This window comes from Carcharodon carcharias, chromosome 21 (genome assembly GCF_017639515.1).
Source record: "Carcharodon carcharias isolate sCarCar2 chromosome 21, sCarCar2.pri, whole genome shotgun sequence".
In the NCBI taxonomy this organism is placed as follows: domain Eukaryota; kingdom Metazoa; phylum Chordata; class Chondrichthyes; order Lamniformes; family Lamnidae; genus Carcharodon; species Carcharodon carcharias.
In genome coordinates this window covers 84,614,953-84,633,333 of record NC_054487.1, presented here as the reverse complement: position 1 = coordinate 84,633,333, position 18,381 = coordinate 84,614,953, and the positions used below count along the sequence as shown (strand labels likewise).

Below are 18,381 nucleotides of genomic sequence, written 5' to 3'. Positions count from 1 at the left end.
TCCAGAGCAGAGTAGGGAATGTTCAAGGTGACAGGGCCAGAGACGACTCTCAGCAGATCATTTTAACATTTTCATAAAAGTGACAAAAGCTGAACAATTCTTGCAAGTCTCACATTGCAAAAAAAAACAAACCTTTCTATTCCTTTTCCCTGAGTTGGTTTCAATCCCAGTCACATCAGTTTATAGTTGGGTTGGCCAAATCAAGGCTCCTCATTAACCAAGTGTCTTTTTTTTAAAATCTGAACTTTACTGGCAGATGTATTGGCCCAAGAATGGGAAAAATTACCCAAACAAAACTTATTGCTGGGCAAGTTAACAAGGCAGAAGCCTGGACAATGGACCTTCTGAAAGCAAATGCTAAATGGACTCTAGGAAGCCATTTCTTGTCTCAAAATGTAGACAATTAAACTAATGAGATACCAGCAAAGCTGAATGTACTTGATATTGTCCCGATTAGACACTTCAACTCTAAACTGCCCCTCAGTGATCGTACCATTTAACCAAGTAATCCAATGTTGTTTCATTGATGTTAAATGTATAGTGAGTGTCCTGTGTGTAAAGTGACGACAAAATTTAATTGTGAATCATGTAATCAGTTTAAATCTGATCACAACTGGTACAATGGATTTGCTTTGGGAATGTAAAGTGTAAAAGATAGATAAGAACTTGCATTTGTATAATGTCCCTGCAACCTCGTAATATCCCAAAACACTTCTCAGCCAGTTCTTTTGAAGTGTAGTCACTACCCTAACCTAGGAATTGTGACAGTCAAGTTGTGCACAGCAAGATCCCACAATGTGACGGTGGCCAGATCACCTGTGTTAGGGATGTTCGTGTATTTATTGACTCTCCCTGTGACCAAGCGCCCTTGGCACCAATTTTAAACAAAATACCCTTGATGATCAGTGGGTTGTTAACTCGGCAAACCCGCGAGCGCCATCAATTTTTGACTGGGACGGGGAGCTGTTGAAGTTAATTGTTCAACGTTTTTGGCCAAGTGAAATGGCAGAGCAATGCCAGAGTCCCTGGAAATTACCATGTGACACAAGTAGTGGCGTGAGTCACTTACGCCAGAAGTCGCTGGGGCAATTGCACCATCAAAGCGACCCCACTGCGTTGCTCTGTCAATACAAGGGCGTAGGTTTCTGGGAAACTCTGAGTCAATGCACAGAATCTATTACTCGGCTGTTAAGTTGTGCTCTGGTCTTAGTGAAACCTGCTTTAACCCTGCAAGGCCACAAGGTGTAATTGTACCTGACCCAGGTCAGTTAGAGATTAATTGCTCTAGCAACTACGCAGATCTGTTAGAATTCAGACTTGACATCTTTACTCTTCTTTAAAATTGCATTTGCAATACCTGAAGTATTTGAACTTAATTTGTGTAAATATCCCGATAAGGTGTAAGCATTAAGATATTAGACCGTGAATAAACATTTATACGTTTTTATAAACAGGATGGAGAAAAGGTTGAGCAGGTTTCGAGGATGGTTACCTAGGAAACCTATGAAGCTGGACAAGGATACATTACCAGATCTGGAGGACACGGACTGCTACACTGCTCCTTTCAGCCAACAGAGGATCCATCAGTAAGTATTGCACTCGTCTGTCGCAGCTCCAAACATTGGAAAATGGTGCTGCATGTTCCGGTATTTGGCTCTTCCATTCCAACAAAAGTAATTTTCCGAGTATTGGCAAAGTCCTCTGAAGATAAATGCAAAGTGGCCACTTAATACAAATTAAAAGCAAAATACTGCAGATGCTGGAAATCTGAAATATAAAGAAAGTGCTGGAAATACTCAGCAGGGCTGATGGTATCTGTGGAGAGAGAAACAGAGTTAACGTTTGCAGTCCAATATGACTCCTCTGAAATGAGGAATAGTGGAAATGTGATGGTTTTATACTGTTTGAAAGTGGGAGAGGGAGGAAGAACAAAAGGAAATGCCTGGGATAGGTTAAAGGGCAGGAGAGATTAAATAACAAAAGATGTCATGTAACAAAAGGCAATGGTAACAGTTGTAATAAAGAAACAAAACATTGACCCAGAGCGGGTGTCAATGGCAGAATAATGAACCGCTCTGTCTGAAAGCAAAATCATGAAAACAAGGTACAGACTCACCCTTGGCAAAAAAAAAATCAAAATGGGGCTAGAATCCCTGGTCTGAAGTTGTTGAAATCAATGTTGACTCCACTGTATCCCAAAAGGCTGTGAAGTGTCTGAATGGAAGATGAGCTGCTGTTCTTAAGCTTATGCAGAGTTTCATTGGAACACTGCAGCAGGCTAAGGACTTAGTACTAAATACACTCCCTCTGCCCCCAGAGGAGCATTAAATACACTCCCTCTGCCCCCAGAGGAGCATCTTTGTTGTGGTCCGTAATTAGTCCTACCCTTCCTTTGCCTGTCCGTTTGACTGCACTTATCAATGTCTTGGACGAAGCATTAGAGAATTCAGTTTCCAAGTTGACTAATGGCACCCAGTTTGGTAACACAGTAATAATGTAGGTAGGGGCTTTGGAATAACAGGAATATCTGAGACAGCATTTTTAGGGAAGAGAGTTCCAGATTTCCACTGCCTTTTGTGTGTGAAGAAATTGCTTCCTGATTATGACTCCTGTACAACCTAGCTGACTTTTTATTTAAGGTTATAGCCCATGTTCTGGACCCTTATTCATGCTATCTTGGACCTTGTGGATGCTGTAGCATAGCTAAGAGTTTTGTCATAATGGCTTTAATCCAAAAGTCCCAACTAGCCTTGCATTCAGTATCGAGCTCAGATACTTCAGCTGGAAATTCGTAACTGCCCAGATAATATAACAGTCCGTGCCTTCAAACTGCAAAACCGACACAGCATTGAGGCTTGGGCTGATAAGTGGCAAGTAACTGAAGTGCCTGGCAATGACCTTCTCCAACAAAAGAATTTAGTCATTCTCCTCATTTGATATTCAATGGCATTACCATCACCAAATCAACTGAACTGGACTAGCCATATAAATACTGTGGCTACAAAAGCAGGTCAGAGACTGGGAATTCTGTGATGAGTAACTCCTCTCCTGACTTCCTGAAGCCTGTCCACCATGTACAAGGCACAAGTCAGGAGTGTGGTGGAATAAACTCCAATTGCCTGGATAAGTTCATAATCAACAACACTCTAAGCTGACACCATTCAGGACTTAGCAGCCTGCTTGACTGGCACCCCATCCATCACCTTAAACGTTAATTCCCTCCACTATCAATGCAGAGTGGCAGCAGTGTGTACCCATCTACAAGATGCACTGTTGCAACTCACCAAGGTTCCTTCGACAGAACCTTCTAAACCCATGACTTCTGCCACCTAGAAGGACAAGGGCAGCAGGTGCATGGGAACACCACCACCTGCAAATTCCCCTCCAAGTCACTCACCATCCTGACTTGGAAATATATCACCATTCCTTCACTGTTGCTGGGTCAAAATCCTGGGACTCCCTCCCTAACAGCACTGTGGGTGTACCTACACCACATGGACTGCAGGGGTTCAAGAAGGCAGCTCACCACCACTTTCTCAAGGGCAATTAGGGATGGGCAATAAATGCTAGCCTAGCCAGCACTACTCACATTTTAGGAACATGTATTTGTGAATGCAGATGAAGTTGTATACTGATTCTGGATTTTGTGGGGCATGTTTAAACATACAAAGTCTTTCATCCTGGGTCAGCCACCATCTGCACATTGAATTGGTGGGATTTATTCCTCTTGGGCCTAAATATAATGTCATAAATGATCAGCTGTCCTTTTTTACTAACAGGCAGCTTGATGTTTATGCTTGATCGTGCACAACTTAGATTTATCAGAATTGATATTGATAATGATGAAAGCTTAATCACGGCCCCTGGGGGAAAAGTTTAACATCTACCTCAATCATTTTGTTTTCCCAAAAGGAAACATTTAGGATAAACCTTGTGTAGCCAATGGTTAGAGTGGACTATTCATAAACGTTACCCTTTTTACCCAATCAACAATGATTGCATGGTTGAACAATGAGATTAAATGAAGCTACTGGAGTTAAAATACCCTAAATCTCATTTCTGGAACAGCGCCTATGTTATTAACTGACACTAGATGATCAACCAAATCTAGTCCTGGAATTGCAATCTAGCCTTGTGTCTGTGGACCGGAGGACGACCAGCACCTTCTGGACCCAGTGTGGGTTATATTAACTGTCACATTCCATAGAACCATGAAAGAGCATTCCCTGTATATATACTCCTCGTTAAATCCACTTCAGTCTTTCTACTTGATTAACCTTTCACCTTGGGAATTTCTCCCTAGGCTAGCAGTTTTACAAAAGGTACAATGTTCCAAGGTGACTTTACAGAGAGAAACTGGGCTTGATTAGAGGCTGAACAGCTGAAACTTCCTAATCATCAACATGCAGGATGAAGAAAGTGAGGGAACTTGAATTGAAGGACCAATCTAACAAAGGGCGATTGACACAGCACAGAGCCTGGCTTGGTCAGTGTTTAAGAGCCTCTTTAAGTATGGATGTTACTCTTTCTAGGAGCAATATTTCACAAAGAAAGTAATCAAATACCTATTAAAATTACAAAAAAAAACTCATTAGTATACAATTCAACTTGAAGTGATGTGTGATGAAAATAGAAACTTAATTTAGCCAGTAAGCATCAGATATTAAGTTGGAGTAATAGAAAATGTTTTAATCCTAAATTAATGAATTGGTGGTGAAAGGAAAATAATTTAAGTTATTACAATGAGTTTACAGAAAATTAGATTGAATATTTCATAACATAATTTGTCCAACTTTTCAAAAATAGTCGTTTGGTAATGCAGGACTTGAGTATTGCTGAATAAGAGATTTTTTTTTGACTTGCACTCGGGACAATTTGCAAGAAAATACCAATGTCGGAGAAAGCAGCATATTTATACTGTGTGAGAAGAGGGTGCTGATTTGTTTTGTTGGCAAGTGGACTCTGGTAGAGGCGCTGTGCCATGGAGAATGCACCAATTGTCCTGATGAGTGCAAGTCAAAAAGCTTCAACAAAAATAAAAGCCTTTCTTTCAGAAATATTCAATCTTTCATCAGCTAATTTTATGCATCAGGATGTTTTCTAAACACCAATAGTAGTCTGTTGCATTGTCCCACTTTTTAAAAATTCATTCATGGGATATGGGCTTCGCTGGCTGGGCCAGCATTTATTGGCCTTGAGAATGTGACGGTGAGCTGCCTTGACTGGATTAAAGAGAGACTTTCATTTGTATAGTGCCTTTCACTGCTTCAGGATGCTCCCACAGTGCTTTGCAGCCAGTGAAGTACACTTGGAAGTGTAGTCATTGTAATGTAGGAAACACCAGTGGCTAATTTGTGCACAGCAAGCTCCCACAAACAGCAATGTGAGAATGACCAGATCATCTGTTTTAGTGATGTTGGTTGAGGGATAAATATTGGCCAGGACACTGGGGAGAACTCCCCAGCTCTTCAAATCAAGGCTGTAGGGGCTTTGTGCTGATAGACAGGGCCTCAATTTAACATAATAAAATAATGCATATGCTGGAAATCTGAAACAAAAACTGGAAACGCTCTGTAACTAAGCAGGTCTGGCAGCATCAGTGGAGAGTCAAGAACAGTTAATGTTTCAGCTCTGTGACCATACATCAGTACTCATTTAATCCCTCAATCTTAACATCTCATCCAAGAGACTACCCCTCCGTTGGAGGTGTTCTCCCTCAGCAATGTGCTGGACTTTTGACCTATATTTTTGTGCTTGAGCTTCTGCCTCTGGAGTGGGACATGGACCCACGACCTCCTGATGGATGCCAGAATGCTATCCGTTCAGCCTCGAGGCCCACAGCTTGGACCTTTGGATGGTTGTAACCCCCTGGAAGCTGTGCTTGAGGTGGGGGGAGGGGACCCTCTAATGTCTTAACACACTGGCTGTGGGAATTGTCTGGCAAATTTGGACTTTGATCGGGTAACTCCCCTGTGCCTGGAACCCTCAGAAACTGATTTAGACTCAGAGATTCCGAATGGTTCCAATTCACTTAACCAGAATGGTTACCCAGGAAAAGTTAGAAAGATTAAAATCAGTCCTATCTCCTGGTTAATTAGACTACTGAGCTCCTACTCCACCCACTTGCCTTATGCACTTACCTTCTCTTGTATCTTAACGTGGAGCTCCAGTGCAAGGTAAGTAAGTAGGAGCAGAGTGGCAAGCTGACTATGATTGTCATTCATCAGAAAATTCAGCCCAAAATGTTTGGAACTGAGTAGCATCGAAATCTGTCATGTAGCGTTTATGTGTGTAAAATTCTTAAACTTTGTTCAGTTCTGCCAATGACCTCGCCCCTCCCTATCTCTCTAACGTCCACCAGCCCTATCACCCTCAGACCTCTGCGCTCCTGCACGTCTCTGAATCTAATTGCTCCGCTACTTAATGCCAGTACGCTTCTGCTCTCTGATTCATGCAGGAGGATGTATGGCTCATCCTGTGCGTTGTTTGATTAATATCAGTGTATGTTTTAGTTAGCTTGGAGACTCCCTGAACCAGCAACTGTACTGTGCAGTGGAAAACCTAAGCAGTTTATCTTTGAGTTAATCAATGCAAAATATGTGGTTGGTCTCACTCAATACTGCTTTGCAGAGGAAAATGCAAATAGCAAAAAAGTGCAGAAGCTAGTTCCACACGTACAATCCCAAAGGGATTAATTTACACTGTAATGTTCCTACATTCGTTCCTATCACTATATAGTTTGGGGAGCTGCAGTGAAGTAAGCTTTACTTTACATGCATTATATGCAGGATATAAAGTAGGGAAGTTATGTTACAGCTGTACATGGCATTGGTGAGATCACATCTGGATTACTGTGTATAGTTTTGTTCTCCTTGCTCAAGGATGGATGTAATTGCATTAGAAGCAGTTCAGAGAACGTTCACTTGACTGATTCCTGGGATGGGGGGTTTACTCTATGAGGAAAGGTTGGGCAGCCTGGGCCTGTATTCATTGGAGTTTAGAAGAATGAGAGGTGGCTTTATTGTGAAACACAAGATCTTGAGGGGACTTGATGGGTAGATGCTGAGAGGATGTTTCCCCTTGTGTGGGAGACTAGAACTGGAGACACAGTTTAAGAAAAATAAGGGGCCTCCCATTTAGAACGGAGATGAGGAGAAATTTTTTCTAAGGGTCGTTAGTCTGTAGAATTCCTTCCCCCCAGAGAGCAGTGGAGGCTGGGTCATTGAATATTTTTAAGGCTGAGTTAAATCGATTCTTGATTGACAAGGGAGTCTAATGTTATGGGGGTTAGATGGGAACGAGTTGAGGCCACGATAAGATGAGCTCATGGCGGAGCAGGCTGGACCGGCCAGGGCCTACTCATATGCACTCTGACCTTCACACAGTAATAAAGCACACGATAGCAGTGGTCAGGGAGCCAAGTTAATTTGGTTGGAAAGGTGATTGCTTTTGTAAATGCCAAAATGATCTATTTCAGGAAAAATTAAAACTGTTGCCCCATACAACTCTTCCTGCTGATGCCAGTGGTCAAAGTCTTGGAAATCATCCAAGCATCTCGGGAATCACTGTTCCTGGACATAGGGAATCATACAGCACTGGATGAGGCCATTTGGCCCATTGCATCAATTAGTCTCACTCCCCTGCTCCCTGCACTTTCTACAGAGCCCTTCAAATGTTTCCCTTTTCAGTATTATATCCAGTTTTCTTTTTGAAAGTTGCTCTTGAATCTGATTCTACAACCCTTTCAAGAATTGCATTGAAATAATAACAATGCATAGTGAGTTGTATAACTGGGCATAATGGACAGAAAGCACAAACACTTCATACAAAATGCAGCTTAAAACAAGTAGGGTTGGTACTTACTTAAAGGAAGTAGACTTTGCCGCTTTGATTATCTGAGTCAGCATTGCTTTAACCCAACAGTAACCCATTGATCATAAAGAGGTTGGCCCATTAAGACTGATCAGAACATCCATCCAGCCAGCCGACTAATGTAGTTTTTCCTGCTTGATCACATATCCTGAGCTGCCCATCACTGTGATCACCAGGGGTTTTTTTGGTTGGCAGACAGGTCCAGCCTGTGACCTTTTACATAAACCTCCCTTTTATGGAAAGCCAATATTCCAACAATATAACAAAAGCCAGGCTAATCCCACAAACTGCAGGTGCGCACATCTCGAAATAATTCTGCTCCATGAATTAGCTTTGGATAACTGCAGAGAGAATTGGATTTGTAGGGACTAGTTAATAAGCCTTGAGGTGCAGCTGTTACTGACAACTCACATCCAACATTTATAACTTAAGGTTAAAAACGTTCGCAAAACTGCCAGCTCTGAACTCTGGCTGTGTGTGTGTGTGTATGTGTGATGTTTACTCATGCTATTGTCATGGTTTAACTTGAAATGCTCAGGATCAATCGTGACTATTATTCTGGCCAACTTACTTTGCATTTCCAAGTCCAGCTCACTTTATTGTAGATCAGAAGCAGTGAGTACCTCAACTGTCCACACAGTACATCTCCCCAGTCCAGCATCCATTTCTTTACTGTAGCTTGCTGCTCTCTTTCAATGATCTTATTCCTTAACTGTACTTTTACTCAACATGCCCATACCTTGAGTTTGTGCAATAGCCTTAGTCAGGGTCTATTGTATCGTAGAATATTCAACATCACCCCCCAGCTCCTCAAAACAAGTTGAAGGGAGCTGGTTAAACCAGACATGATCCTTCTGAAACCATTTTGGCTGCTATTTAACAGGGGATCCAGATAATTGTATATTTCTGTTGACCAATTTGTAGTGCAGATGCTGGAAATACTTGGGTTAAGCAGTCGAGAGAAGCAGAATTAAGGTGGTGAATTTTCTGGATGGATGGAGTACCCTCCCTGCTCCCCACCTAAACCATTTGGTACTTGGCTAGAGCGAAATCCAGCAGCCCCACGGAATTTTACACTTGGGGTCGGGGGGCATCCTTGATTAATTAAGAGTGGGATTTCCACCGCTAAGGGGCAGGAAGTCCTGCCCGAGAGAGCTGCTGGCCAATCTGATTGGCTAACAGCTCTGTAGTCCCAGCAGCGCCAGAGGTGAGTGGTGGCCGCTGCTGGCATTACAGGCAGTTCCCCAGAAGAAGTGAAGGTGGATACAGGACTTAAGGTAAGTTGGGGGGGGGGGGGGGGGTGGAATGGAATCTTAGACAGTCCAGGGGTGGAGAGGCATAAAAAGGGGTACTATCTTTGGGGGTGGGTGCTTCCCATGGGCCCAGGAGACCCCCAAAGAAGGTACCCCCTCCCCCTCTCTGCCTGGCAGCAGCCCATTCTGGCAAAGCTGCTGGGCTGTTCACCTTCCTCCTGCCATACCCCACAGGCCAAATATAATTGTGGCAGTGGTAGAGGGTGGCCCTTGAGTGGCAGTTACTTGTCCATTTAAAGAGAGTCAGGCAGCCCGTCCACCCTTGGGCCTCATACAATATGGAGGGTAGGTCAGGGGTGGAGGGTAGGTCAGGGGTGGAGGGTAGGTCAGGGGTGGAGGGTAGGTCGGGGTGGAGGGTAGGTCAGGGGTGGAGGGTAGGTCAGGGGTGGAGGGTAGGTCAGGGGTGGAGGGTAGGTCAGGGGTGGAGCCTGACCGGGCTGTACAATTCATCGCAATGTCTCAGGTCTGTGACCTTCAATCAGAACCCTGTAGCCTCAGCTTTCTTTTGTCATCATTTTGTTTCTGATCCAGCTGGACCTCCCCTGTGTTCATTGACTCTGTTGTAATGAGTGCCAGCAGTTTGTAGGCTCCATCCCTTAACTCAGTTACCATCCTAGGGTACAAACACTGCTTTACCGGTTTTGAGTCCTATTAAACCTAGCTAGAATATTGAAACCAGACAGTTCAATTAGGGAATCTTCTGTGGTGGATGATGTAGTAGTGTGAGTGAGGCTGGTGTCGCTGGCTGGGCCAGCATTTATTGCCCACCCCTAATTGCCCTTGAGAAGGTGGTGGTGAGCTGCTACCTTGAACCGCTGCAGTCCGTGTGGTGTAGGTACACCCACAGTGCTGTTAGGGAGGGAGTTCCAGGATTTTGACCAGCGGCAGTGAAGGAACGGCGATATATTTCCTAGTCAGGATGGTGAATGACTTGGAGGGAAACTTGCAGGTGGTGATGCTCCCAAGCGTCTGTATGTTCTAGGTGGTAGAGATTGCTGGTTTGGAAGGAGTCTTGGAGTTGTTTCAGTGCATCTTGAAGATGGCACACACTGCTGCCATAGTCCATCGGTGAAGGGAGTGATTGTTTTAAGTTGGTGCATGGGGTGCTCATCAAACAGGCTGCTTTATCGAGTGTTGTTGGAGCTGCACCCACACAGGCAAGTAGACAGTACTTGTGTAGTGGAAAGTATTACTTATGTCTTGTAGATGGTGGACAGGCTTTGGGGAGTCGGGAGGTGATTTCTCAAAGCAGAATTCCCAGCCTCTGTTTTGCTGTTGTAACCACTCTGGTCCAGTTCAGTTTTGGTCCAGTTCAGTTTTGGTTAATGGTAATACACAATATGATGATGATGGGGGATTCGGTGATCGGTGTCATTCAATGTCAAGGAGAGATGGTTAATTTCTCTCTTGTTGGAGATGGTCATTGCCTGGCACCTGTGTGGCAGAAATGTTACTTGCCACTTATCATCCCAAGCCTGAATATTGTCCAGGCCTTTCTGCATGTGGGCAGTGACTGTTTCAGTTTCTGAGGTGTTACAAGTGGTACTGAACAATGCAATTCTAATCAGTGGTGAATATCTCCATTTCTGACCTTTTATGATGATGGGAAGGTCATTGATGAAGCAGCTGAAGATGGTTGGGCCGAGGACACTACCCTGAGGAACTCCTGCAGTGATGTCCTGGACTGATGTTTGGCCTCCAACAACCACAACCAACTTCCTTCTGTGCTAGGTATGACTCCAACCAGTGGAGAGTTTTTCCCCCAATTCCCATTGACTCCAATTTTGCTAGGTCTCCTTGATGCCACATTCAGTCAAATGTTGACTTGATGTCAAGGGCAGTCACTCTGCATCTCACCTCTGGGGTCCAGCTCTTTTGACCAATTGGCTGTAATGAAGTCAAGAGCTGACTGGCCCTGGTAGAACCCAGGAGCAGGGTCTTGAGAGACTGTACAGCCTGCTCCTGTTGCTATGGTGAACTTTTGGTTGCTTCTCAGTTGCAATCTTGCTGAAAGTATTCTTAATATTGGATTTTGCTTAAACAGTTATTGATTTCTACTTCTCTCTAACATTTTTACATTTCTCAGGATCATGGAATTTTACAGCATTTTGGCCCATCATGACTGCCAGCTCTTTGAAAAGAGCTGTTCAGTTTAGTCCCACACCTCAGTCCTAGCGCTGCAAATTAGGACTTTTTAAATAAGAGCATAGGAACAGGAAGAGACCATTTAATCCCTTAGCCTGTTCTGCCATTCAGTGAGATCATGGCTTAGTCCATGTACCTGTTTTTGCCCCATATCCCTCAATATCTTTAACAAAAATCCATCAATTTCAGATTTAAAATGAATAATTGATCTGTCATTTGCTTTTTGCAGAAGAGAGTTCTGAACTTCTGCCAACCTTTTGTGTAGAAACATTTCCCCATTTCACGCCTGAACGAACTAGCTCACAATTTCAGACTGTCCCCTAGTCCTCATCTTCCCAAGCAGCAGAACTATTTTTTATTCCATTTATAATCTACTCTATCTGTTCCCCTGAATAGATCAAGTCACCTCTTAACCTTCTAACTTGGAGAATACAACTCTAGTTTGTGTAACCTCTTGTAATTTAACCCTTGGAGCCCAAGTATAATTCTGGTAAATCTACACTACGTTACCTCCGAGTCCAAAATATTCTTAAGCTGTGGTGCTCGGAACTGCCCACAATAATACCCAGGTGTGACTTCTACCCTTGGATTCTAGTCCTCTGGATATAAAGGCCAGCATTCCATCAGTCTTTTTGATTATTTCCTGTTCACGACAATTTAATTGTGTCTCTACCTGGACCCCAAAGTCACTTTAGACCTCCACAGTTTCAGCCTCTTAACAATGATTTCGAAAATACCCTGTTCCTTCCTTTTTGAGGTTTCGATAACCTTCAGAGTGCTTTGTTGCACCGTTTCTCCTGCAGGCTTTGCCCAAATCCCTGCAGTTTTCCTCCTTTTTAAGTACTTATCCAGCTCCCTTTCGAAAGCCACTGTTAAATCCCTTTTTGTGCAGTGAATTCAAGATCATAATAAATCACTTGCGCTCAAATAAAAAGATTCTCATGTTACCTCTGAACCTGTGACTCTGGTTAATGACCTTTCAGCTATTGGAATGATGGTGTTATTATGTTTATTATGTAATTGTGATAACAGTGATGCAATTATTTGCATATTGCAAAGAAGTTGGAAACCTTTGGCTTTAGCGCATGGTGTTACCCCCTTCAGGGGTTTCTTAAGTTTAAAAACGTAAATCAACACTTTAGGAGCCTCATGTTTCTGATCATGGCCTGCACATGCATTGAAAACGGTGACTGAGAGAAAAACCCATTCCGTTTTATTTCAGCTTCATTATAAACAACAAAGATACGTTCTTCAACAATGCAACAAGAAGCAGAATTCTGCACCACATTTTACAGAGGGTTAAATATGAGGAGGGCAAGAACAAAATTGGTAAGCCTTGTTGCTTTATTCTGAGAGAACGAGTGAATGCTATTGATTACCCGTTGTCAATAGCAGAATTTTTAAAGTTGGAAGCTGCTTGTAAGGGGCAAATGGACCATATTGTTTTCAGTCAATATGAATTGTATTTACAAATTTGCCTTTGTCAATTCTTTCCTGTCAAGTTCTCCATTTTACAAATTCTTTTGTCTCCATTTATAATGGAAATTTCCGGTTAGCTCTAGCACCTCCACTATCGAGGAGCGTGAGTTGTTGACATGGGGCAGTTTCCATTTTAAAAAAAACTAAGCATTTTTGCAATAGGAATACCAAAATGACAATGTTTGACTTTAAAACTCGAATTGAATGCCATTCGCCTTGGTCTAATTAACCCCACCATCCAGACCATCTTTACCCACAAATTAAGCTTCATTGTGAGATTTGAACTCTTGATGATCTTTTAAATCTTTTAAATTTGAACTCTTGATAATCTTTTAAATTATCAAGAGTTCAAATTTAAAAGATAATCTTTTAAATTATCAAGAGTTCAAATTTAAAAGATTTAAAAGATTATCAAGAGTTCAAATCTCACAATGAAGCTTAATAGGTGTAACTCTTTCGAGTACAAACATGTTTCCATCTGTTTCAGATGAAGTTACATTATTTCATAGTTTGCCATTGTGAGATTTGAACTCTTGATACTCTTTTTGAGTAAACCTGTTTCCATCTGTTTCAGATGAAGTTACATTGTTTCATAGTTTGCCATTGTGAGATTTGAACTCTTGATCTGGGGGTTACAAACCCAGTACCATAACCACTTGGCTATTCAGGCCAAGCCAAATTAAGCTTCATCTTTTTTTTTCAGATGAAGTTTCATAGTTTGCTTTTGTGAGATTTGAACTCTTGATAGCTTTGCCATTGTGAGATTTGAACTCTTGATCTGGGGGTTACAAACCCAGTACCATAACCACTTGGCTATTCAGGCCAAGCCAAATTAAGCTTCATCTTGCTTCCCCAAGCCATGCAAGTCAACCAGTAATTATTCTCCCAATCATCAGTAGATGCACAAATACACATAACACAAATTGCCCCATTTGTGTATAGGGGCTAATTTTAACATGTGATTTTATCCAATTAAGTAGAAAAGTGATCTTATGCCCACTGCCAGCAAGGAGTTTTGCTGTCAGCAATATTGTTGTGACTTCTCTTTATCGGCTCATATTTCTTAATGTGCCTTTATGACATGACTTATTCTCAATAGCTCATCAATACTTCGGTTCAAACAAGCCTGCTTTCTTTGAATAAAGAAATAAGAACCTTTGTCCAAGAATATTTCCATAGTTTCCCATAAACTACCAATTGCTCTGGGTTATGAGTATGATCATTTATATATCATTATTACACTCTCCGAGCCTCGACAATTCAGCAAATTAACTTCATGGAACAAAACTGAGAAGGAAAAATTAAGCCTTATTATTTCCAGGTGGAGCTGAATCCCTTGTTTAATATTCAGCTTCATTTCTATCCAAAATAATATCCTGAACTGATCTCTAAGTATCCAGCAAGTTGGGAGTGATGCTATTGAAGATCTGCACTGCATTGCAGAGGACTGTTAAGAGAATTTGTTACACCTGAGAAAGGTCAATTTCCAGAATTCCCTAGATTTTGGAAACTTTCCATCTGACGGTAAGTAGCAAATATTCAAGAAGGGAGGGAGGCAGAAAACAGGAGACCATTGGCCAATTAGCTTGATGTCTGCTGTGGGGAACTGGTTAGTCAATCATTAAAGAGGTTACAGCTGCACACTTTTTAAAAACTCCAGGTAATTGGAAAGAGTCAGCATGGTTTTCTCTTGTGGGTCCAGAACTGTTTTAGAAGTAGGGGTCACCCTTATAGGTCAGGGATGCAGAGAAATCTTTTCTTTTGAAGGCTGTGCGACTTTGGAACTCTCTGCCTCAGGAAGCAGTGGAGGCGGAGTCACTGAATATTTTTATGACAGAGGTAGATAGATTCTTGTTAGGCATGGGAATCAAATGTTATTCAGGGTAGATGGGAATGTGGAACTCAAAACAACACAAACGGATCAGCCATGATCTTATTGAATGGCAGAGCAGACTCGAGGGGCTTAAGTGGCCTACTTCTCTTATTTCATATGTTGGTATGTTTAAAGACACCACATGATAAACATAAGTGAATCAGTCACTGGCAGGTTTCTTACACTTCATTGAGAAGTTACTTTACATCACTCCATTCATCATCTCAGCTTATTATGCAAAATCATTCTGCAGAAGCACACACTGAAGTCAAAGATGGTATTGCAAAAATTTAACATTTTATACTTTAGATAGTTAATGGAACAACATAAGTAAGATGATGAATGGTGTGATGTAAAGTAAGCTTTTAACTAACTGAACAGAAACCTGCCAATGATTGATTAACTTTTGTTTAATGTAACTCATTACTGTGGCATCCTTAAACTGTTGATTTAAAAACAATTGTAGATATCGCACTGAGAAGTTCATTGGCCCATTGACCTTTTTCTGAATTAACCATTACGCTTTACACTGTATTGCACAGGAGTGTTAACTGTTAAGATGTTCAATAGCACCAATCCCAACATATTCCTTGTTTATAGATCAGACAGTGTATCATTTTTATTCTGCAATGATGCTGAATATTAAGCATTCAGCTCGACTTGGAGCCCCTATTGCCCATTAGTATTCACTGACCTGTTCTTGTGGTGTTTCATCTATACCATGTGTATGATTAACCGGAGTCATAGTCCAGAGAAACCACTAACAGTATGACCACTTTAAAAAAAAAAGGGGGGGAAGCAATTGCATGATTTTTAGTCTTCTCAGAGTTGTCACAACACAGAAGGAGGTCATTTGAACCAACATGTCTGTACTAGCTCTCCGAATGAGCACTTCACCTTGTGCTACTCCCCATCTTGGCCCTGTAACCTTGCATGTTCTCCCTTTTTCAGATAATCTTGCTGGTTGTACAAGCTGTTTATCATAAGGAAATCTCCTCTTGTGCAGCAGAGTGTTGATGATGTCTTTCTCCCTGTTATTGAGACTTTAAGTTAAATTCCTTTCAATTCCTGTCCCAACCCCACCACTACCACATGCAGTGATGGCTCAAAAATAAATTGTCACTTATGCAAATCTCTTCTGTGTGTGTCTGTGTGTCTGGCCTGTGAAAGTCCAGATGAGGTACATTAGGAATGAGTGGGGCTAGAGGGGTGGGGTAAGGTGATCAGTTGTTACCTTCACCAGTCAAACACTTCATCCCTGATTGAAAGGATGGGAATTAAACACCCCTGACTGGTTTAACTTCTGAATGAGACTCGCCAGGTCTTAATCGGATCGGAGTGGGAGGGCTCATCAAAACACGATGTCCGTATTAGACAGAGGGCCAAAGCCTTTCCTCCATCAGCTTAAATTGCCTTTTGCTGACCAAACTTGGACATCCCAAATAAATCTATAGCTGACCTAATTTGTAGAAGGTTCATTTAGTGATGGGCAGTTAACAAAGGAAAGAGTTGGAGTTGAGGGAATGGTGACATTATTTCCATTAGGTAACACATCGAGTAAGTTTGACACAGTCATGTGGTAAGTAGCCTGTTTTAATCTACTTGTCAGATTTTCAGCACTACTTAATGTTCATTTCTTTAGGACTCAATCGTTTACTTGGCAACAACACCTATGAGGCAGCATTCCCACTTCATGAGGTAAATGTGGAGCTTTGTGTCGGAAAATGATCGTAACTTATTGCTTAACTGTATTAATCATGCTCTCCTGTGGTGCCAAATTCACCTGAAGCCTTGAATGAAAAGTTTGTTTTAATCGTAATTTTATTAATCTTCCCAAGCAGTGTTGTCCGAAACAAAATGCTGCAGTAAAATTCTGAAATAGCCAATTAATTGCTGAACCTGACAGAAGTTTTACTTTTTAAAAAAAAAACAGCAGCAGCAGGGTTTGGTGGCAGGGAGCTGGGGTTGTGGGATGGGCGAGGAGGCCGGGGGAAGACTAGTTCTAATATTTTAATCGTTTTACTGTTTTTTTTGTGCGCTTTTCAGGGAAGCCACAGAAGCAAAAATTCCATAAAGACTCACGGAGCCGTGAACCACCGACACCTCCTCTTCGAGTGCTGGGCCTGGTGGGGAGTGTGGTACAAATATCAGCCACTTGACCTAGTCAGGTAACTCTGTCCAGTCATCACCTGCAGTGTTGGAACAAAGTCATTGTTGTTGCGTGAATAATATAATTTTGACACTCTCTCATCCGTTACTTGGCATCGTAGAATCTTGTAGCACAGGAGGAGGCCATTCAGCCCATCGTGCTTGTGCCGGCTCTTTGAAGGAGCTGTCCAATTAGTCCCACGATCCATCCCTTTTTCCTCATAGTCCTGAAAATTTTCCGTTTTGAGGCAATATCCAATTTTCTTTTGTAAATTATTATTGAATTAACTTTCAGACATTGCGTTCCAGATCATAACTCGTGTGTGTTTATTTAACAAGTTTTTCCTCATTCCATCCAATGTTTCCTCCCACCCTGCCTCCACAGCATCACCATGGCTTTGCCAGCTACCTTAAATCTGTGTTATGGTAATTGGCCCTTCTGCCGCTGGAAGTAGTTTTCCCCCAATCTACACTATCATTGTTTTTCATGATTTTTAACCTTTCTGTCATGTCCTTAACTTTCTCTATTCTATGGGGAATAATCTTAGCTTCTCTGGTGTCTCCACATAAGTAAACTCCCTCATCCTTGGTACCATTTTAGTAAATCTTCCCTGTGGCCTCTCCACCCCTTTCTGAAGTTATGGTGCCCAGTATTAGACATATTCCAAGTGGTGCCTAACCAGTGACCTATACAACTTTTGCAGAATATCCTTGTTTTTGCATTTTATGTTAATTTTCTTTCCACTTTCTAAAAATATTTTGTTTGGTTCACCATGAATGATTTTCTTTTTTATTTGTTCATGGAATGAGGGCATCACTGGCTGGGCCAGCATTTATTGCCCATCCCTAATTGCCTTTGAGAAGGTGGTGGTGAGCCGCCTTCTTGAACCGCTGCAGTCCATGTGGTGTAGGTACACCCACAGTGCTGTTAGGAAGGGAGTTCCAGGATTTTGACCCAGCGACAGTGAAGGAACGTTGATATCATTTCAAGTCTAGAAAAGCATTCCCTGCTAGGGATCAATTTATTGTTGCAAGAACATGGGAAGTATATCTTAAAGTGTTGTCATAGATCAGATTGAAACCTAGTACAGTGAGAGGCACAAGACTAGTTCCTATGAGAGAGACTCTGCCATTGTAGTTCCACATGTGAGACTTCTGATCATTGAGCAGCAAGGTTGTGAATGGTGACAGTATAATTTACCTCCATTGGTTATGCACCACCTTATACAGGTCCCAATCACAAGTTTATAGTACCAGTGATATAACCAGCCCATTGCATTGATCTAGAACCAAAACAGGCAAATTCACAGGAGCTACAATTGGACCTGTTTTTGTTCCTGCAGCAAGTCTTGTCTTGTAAAGGGAGATTCATCCCTGCATTGCGAGTTTCTTTTGTCTGCTTCAGAACATAAGGATCAGGAAGAAGCCATTAGCTTATTTATCCCGTTCCACCATTCTGGTAGGTAGATGGTATTTGATTTGTATCTCAACTCTCATCTACCTGCACTGGTTCCATTTCTATTAATGCCCTTGCCCAACCAAAATCTTATC

The 18,381-nt window shown here is 42.0% G+C and overlaps 1 protein-coding gene across 1 annotated transcript in view; it reads left to right on the top strand.

The window, feature by feature from the left end:
* LOC121293083 (anoctamin-4) overlaps positions 1 to 18,381 on the top strand; it is a 170,415-nt gene that overhangs the window by 97,434 nt on the left and 54,600 nt on the right. The window contains exons 10-13 of the mRNA XM_041215679.1: positions 1,455 to 1,586; positions 12,553 to 12,659; positions 16,325 to 16,380; positions 16,729 to 16,850. Coding sequence (XP_041071613.1) covers positions 1,455 to 1,586; positions 12,553 to 12,659; positions 16,325 to 16,380; positions 16,729 to 16,850 — 417 coding nt within the window. The remainder of the gene's footprint in view (positions 1 to 1,454; positions 1,587 to 12,552; positions 12,660 to 16,324; positions 16,381 to 16,728; positions 16,851 to 18,381) is intronic.